The sequence below is a fragment of the Nicotiana attenuata genome, unplaced genomic scaffold (genome assembly GCF_001879085.1).
Source record: "Nicotiana attenuata strain UT unplaced genomic scaffold, NIATTr2, whole genome shotgun sequence".
Taxonomy (NCBI): Eukaryota; Viridiplantae; Streptophyta; class Magnoliopsida; order Solanales; family Solanaceae; genus Nicotiana; species Nicotiana attenuata.
In genome coordinates, this window is record NW_017670244.1 from 1,896,734 (window position 1) to 1,902,669 (window position 5,936).

The 5,936-nt window shown below is 38.6% G+C and overlaps 1 protein-coding gene across 1 annotated transcript; it reads right to left on the reverse strand.

Annotated features, from left to right (window-relative positions):
• Nucleotides 1–223: 223 nt before the first annotated feature.
• On the reverse strand, nucleotides 224–2,266 carry LOC109236565. The gene is made up of 3 exons (XM_019402761.1): nucleotides 1,210–2,266; nucleotides 559–880; nucleotides 224–464 (listed from the first exon to the last, which is right to left on the reverse strand). The coding sequence occupies exons 1-3, from the start codon at nucleotides 2,264–2,266 to the stop codon at nucleotides 224–226; spliced, it is 1,620 nt and encodes a 539-aa protein (XP_019258306.1).
• Between the last annotated feature and the right edge of the window lie 3,670 nt (nucleotides 2,267–5,936).

A 5,936-nucleotide genomic window follows, 5' to 3' on the forward strand; every position in this document is an offset into this window, starting at 1 on the left:
TGGAACTCTGTATGTATGTTTTGCTCCAGCAGGTATTTCAAGGCCTTCTAGTCAGTTTTGACAATAAAGTTCCTTCCTAGGAGATAGTGTGACCTCTTCGTGACAGCAAAGATGAGAGCTAATAGCTCCCTATCATAAACACACATAGATTGATGTTTAGGAGCCAGTGACTTACCAATATAGGCAATTGGATGCCCCTGCTACATCAGGACAACACCAATGCCTATTCCACTTGCATCAGTCTTAAAATGAAAGGCTTTGTATAATCGGGCATGGCTAGAACAGGTGCAGTCACCAGGGCATTATTCATTTTTTCAAAGGCTATTGTAGCTTCATCTGTCCAATTGAAGTTGTCTTTTCTTAGCAGTAAGTTTAGAGGTTTACAAATTGCACCAAAATCTCGGATGAATCTCCTGTAATAACCTGCTAATCCTAAATGCACATTTGGATGGCTTAGCATGCAGCTGATGTCGCACCATTAACTCAAACACAACCTTTAGATGCATAATATGACTCATACATATTTTTATTGTACATTAATATGTCATCGAAGAAGACCAAGACTGAATTCCTGAAAGGGGTTTAAAGACAGAATTCATAAGACTTTGGAAGGATGATGGAGCGTTAGTTAAGCCAAATGGCATAACTAAGAATTCATAGTGTCCTTTATGCGTTTTGAAAGCAGTCTTATGAACATCATCAGCAGCCATCCTTAATTGGTGATAACCAGCTCTAAGATCAATTTTAGAAAAAACCACAGCACCCCTCAATTCATCTAATAAATCTTCAATAATAGGTATAGGGAATTTATCCTTAACAGTCAGCTGATTTAGATCTCTGTAATCAACACAAAGCCTCCATCTACCATCTTTTTCCCCCACTAAAACAACAGGAGAAGCATAAGGACTGGTACTATGTTGTATCACTCCCTAATCCAACATTTCCTGCACAAGCTTCTCGATGACATCCTTCTTTATTCCAGGATATCTATAAGGCCTCTTACTAATAAGTATTGCTTTGTCTATGAGAGGAATTCTGTGATTGAAGGAACCTCTAAGGGGAGGCAATACAGTAGGAATTTCAAAAATGCTAGCATATTGCTCCAATAAGGTAGACAAAATAGGAGACATCTCATTACCTTGAGAAGCTTGTATGCTATTACAATGAATACCCTCTGCCGCATTTGTGATTAAGGACATCATAAAAAACTGAGCATCGTCCACATGCTTTTATTTAGAGTGCTGGTTTTAGTTGATTTCAGCTTGCTGCTAGCCCATCTCAGCACATGTTTCTTTCCTTGATAGACAATTTTAATTGCTCTATTTTTGAAATCCAATAAGATTCTGCCAAGAGTACTCAGCCGTTGTACTCCCAATACTATATCAACATTACCCAAGGGCAGGAGTAAAAAGTCTGAAGAGAATGTAGTGCCCTGTAGAAGCCATTGCAAGTTTCTGCATACAGACGCAGTTTGCACTCGTCTTCCATCAGCTACACTTATGGATTGCTCAGCTATGGGACTAGGCTTGCACCCTAATTTCCTGGACACCTCTTCATCAATAAAATTGTGGGTGCTTCCTGTATCAATCAACACTTGTAAAGGTCTCTTTTTATGATAACCAGTGACCCTTATGGTCTGATAACCTGTTACTCCAGTAAATGCCTGCAGAGAGATTGTCATTAGTTCATCCGATTCTATATTGATCTCTAAACCTTGCTCCAATTCATCTTCACCAGTAACGTCATATTCATCGTTCACATCTACCATGAATATCTGTTTTCTTGCCTTGCAAACATGCCCCGGTTCATATTTTTCATCGCAAAAGAAACACAGCCACTTGGCCCGTTTTTCATCCATTTCTGCAGCAGTTAGCCTTCTACCAGGCAATCTGTTAGGTTTACTAGAATTTGGTTCAAAAGGTTTCTTAAATGTAGGATTTGATATGGGAGGTTTTTGGTGATTATGATGTTTAGAGTAGGAAGGGGTAGGTAATATAGAGTTCTGTGGTTTGAAAGAAGGTTTAACTCCCCAAAACTGAGCTTGTGCTTCGAAAACACCCTCCTGTAATCTAGCAATCCTGCAGGCTTGCATCAAGGTCCTTGGCGACTGAATCTTAACAGATTTATTCAACTCTGGTTTCAAACCCCCCAATAAACAACTAATAGCATTCTGATTTGATATATTGACCTCAGTCAAAAGTCTATCAAACTCAGCTTGATACTCCTTTACACCTCCAGTTTGCCTTAAATTCTTAATTGCTTCCATAGGGTCTTCAAAATCTTCTCCAAATCATTCATTCAAAGCTAACACATATTCAGTCCAAGTAGGGAACACACTTGTATTTCGTGACCTCATATAAGATCTATGCCAAGCAATGGCTTCCCTATCAAAATGAATTAAAGCCACCTTCACTCTCTCATCAAAAGAGATTTCTTCCATAGAAAAAACCCGATCCACCTTATACAACCAAGACCTCAAATCATACCCAAAAAGTCGAGGAAAATCTAATCTGGAAAATCGGGTAAAGAAATTACCAGTTGGAGTAGAGCCTGCTTGAAATTCTCGAGGTCGATTCAGACGACTCTGGCCCATCGAACAGTCACCGTCAAATGGAGATTCAATTCCCAATTTCTATGTTTCCTTTCCCTTCTGTTTAATGAACCCAATGGCCTCCTTGATCTCAAACAACTCCTTGTCAGTTTGTGTATTTCGATTAGTCAAGCTAGTCATACCCTCCATTAATTTCTGCAACTGTTCTTGAATTTCTGAAATTTTACCATCCATTCTATCAATAGGTTTGTCTTGATTTTTATCCCGACCCATGTCGATGTCAAGAATCGAGCAGCTCTGATACCAACTGATGCAACAAGAAGAATTGAGATGAAAAGAACTAACCTAGGAGCTGCAGCTCGAGGAAGATGAGGCTAAATCAGGGACTGATCCGAGATATTTAGCTAACTCGTAAGAGAGAGAGAGTATAGAGAGAAGAGAGATGTTATTATATCTGAATGAATATGTACAATACAATTGTCGTGATTCTTATACATCAGCTGGATGAAGGAATCTATACTGCTAACTACCACTCACTTTCGCTAAATTCTTATAACAAACTGTAACTAACTTCTACCAGTACTAACTAACTCTGCCAACTCAGCTTCTTCTCAAGGCTCAATTCTGCAATTGCATCAGTCCCATGATTTGTGCATCTTGCCTGGTCATTAATTATTTGCTTAATCTTTACAATATGCTATTAGTGTAAAAAAATCTTTCATTTATGTAATAAATAAGGAATATTATTATATTCTTAAATATTTTTTAAAAAGTGCTCAGCCACGTAGATTCTTCAATAAAAAGATTGCTGGTTTGCTTCGAACTCAGGAACCTAAAAGAATTGAACCCACTTTGCCATTAGGCTAAACGTTGCACTTGTCCTAAGCGGGGTCATCATAAATAGTATATTCTCATTTTCTGGAAGAAGGATAAACTATACATATATATAGTGCGTTATCTTTTGACGAAGCGAATTCATATGAATTCTCTTGACCCCATATGGGTCCGCCCCTGGGTTAAGTATGCATTGTTTTCCCTAAAAGATCTCATATTATTACATGATTCTTGCACCGTATATGCAGGTTCCCAATATTTTCAGCTATTAATGTAGGTCATTGTTCGCACACTTAATAATATCCGCCTTGAGCTAAGTTTTATGTGGCCCATCACCATGAATCACGAGTCTAACCCTCGAACTAAGTTTTACATGACCCATTACCATGATCGACGAGTCAATCTCACGATCTACGGGTCAATCTCCGAGATTTATTGTGTATCACTCGCATCAAACAGGTATTTATCTATTATCACCATACTTGTCCTGGCAAACCGAGGATATGATACTAGTTGTTGGGCTAAATCGGCCTACAAATATTTTTAATATAGCGTGATATTGTCTATTTTGCCATACCTGCACGATTTCCCCAAAAGATCACACCATTAAGAGAGCTCTATAGTTAATATGTAGGCTTTCACTCTTTTCAGCTATCAAAGTGAAACTTTGTTAGCACATCCAATTTTATCAAATTGGAAAATATTATTCGTCTATGCATCTACAAAATATTTTGAGTGAATTGGTATCAGGTACCATTATTCCTCATTCCTCTCCTTGCTACTTAATTACAGCTATTACTTGGTCCATCCAAAGGAGAAGGACATACTACAAGTTGATACACAAAACATAGAATATTTAAGATACTCTGGTCGACGACGAAGTTCGCATCTCTTTGCCCTTTTCTATGCCTAAAGAATGTAGCACCACCAAAATATAGGCTATAGCCAAATTAATTCCTCCACGTAAAGCTTGGGAGGAAGGACGATAGAAAGCGAATTTAATTTACTCGCTGAGATGAGTCTATTTCTTTTCTTTTCTTTTTTTCAAATGACAGAGCTCAAATATCTTGCCAGAGAAGTGAATAAAGTTGAGTTTAGGAATTCTATTCTATTGAATAGTTAATACAATTTTCATCCCAATTTATGAGATGCTCCTTCCTTTTTAATGAGTTCCTAAAGAATAACACATTTTTATATTTAATAATAATTTAACTTTAAAATACTTATTTATTTTTAATTAGATAATTTATAGTCACACAAATTGTATTCGGTAGAGATCGGGGCTTCGCGATTTCATTCTTTAGTCGAGATGGAAAGTCGCGTCAAGGAGCTAGGACGTCGAGTCCGAAATCGAAACCTCTTTTCGGATCGAGGTCGACGACAATCGCGGCCAGAAAGAGACAGACTCCGAGTGACATCAGTATAGCCTGATAACAAAAAAAAGCGAGATATCCGTGATTGATCGAGGATCATGGCGTAAATCTCGAAACGGATCGATCCACGGCGGTTAATCCAATGTTAATATGGTTTCCTATTATAATTAGAAGTGCACCTTATTTAGGACTCCTCTATTATATAAAAGAGGAATCCCATTCATTTGTAATGATCATTGTTCACTAAGAAGAATATATACACTCGTTACTTTCCTGCTATTATACTTACTGCTCATCAAAGTTGCTTTATCATTTACTGTTCATACTATTCCACCTCGAGACTATCCCGAGTCGAGGTCGAGATCTGACCAGCATACTGGTTTGATTTATTTTATTCTCTTATGTATTCATTTATTTTCTTGCTTATCAATTGGTATTGGATGAAATCACATATCCTTAAAACCACAATATAAGTTTAATTGTTATCCGAATTTGAGGGTAAACATGTTGGCGCCCACCGTGGGGCTAAGGACAATAGTGATTGTTCGGTGCTAATTCTGATAACACACATTATTTTATGCTTGTTCTTGTCAAGTATCTTTTCTCAGGTTAAAACATGTCAAACATGTAAAACATGGCCTCAGGTTTCACGGGAAAAACGACATTGTAATTGCTCAAGGAGTAGAGGTGCCACAGGCTAATCTCGGGGAGCACCGGTCGCCAATCTAGTCGATGTCAGTTCACATGTTGCTTTAAAGGCGGATGTAGGCGCGGACCCCGAAGGGAGTGTACGCAGAGAAGGCCGATCTGGTGGCCAAGGTACGCAGGGCGGAGGAGACGCAGGAGTCAGTCTCCAAGTGATATTCAAGATGCTACAGGCTCAGCAAGCCGCTAATGCTTAGCTATAAAATCAACATAGATCTCCGAGTGGGGTCGAGCCAGAAATCACTCATCGTATTGAGCCAGTGCCAAATAGGTCGAATGGTAACGAATCGGGGACCCATGATGTAATAATGAAAATGCTCGAGGAGCTCACCAAAAGAATTGAGTCAGGAGAGAAGAAAATCGAAGCTAATGATAAAAAGTGGAAACATACAACTCCCGAGTTGATTAGATACCGGGGCACCGCCAATCTTGAAAGGGATGGATTGAAAGAAATTTGTACAAAAAATCGCTCC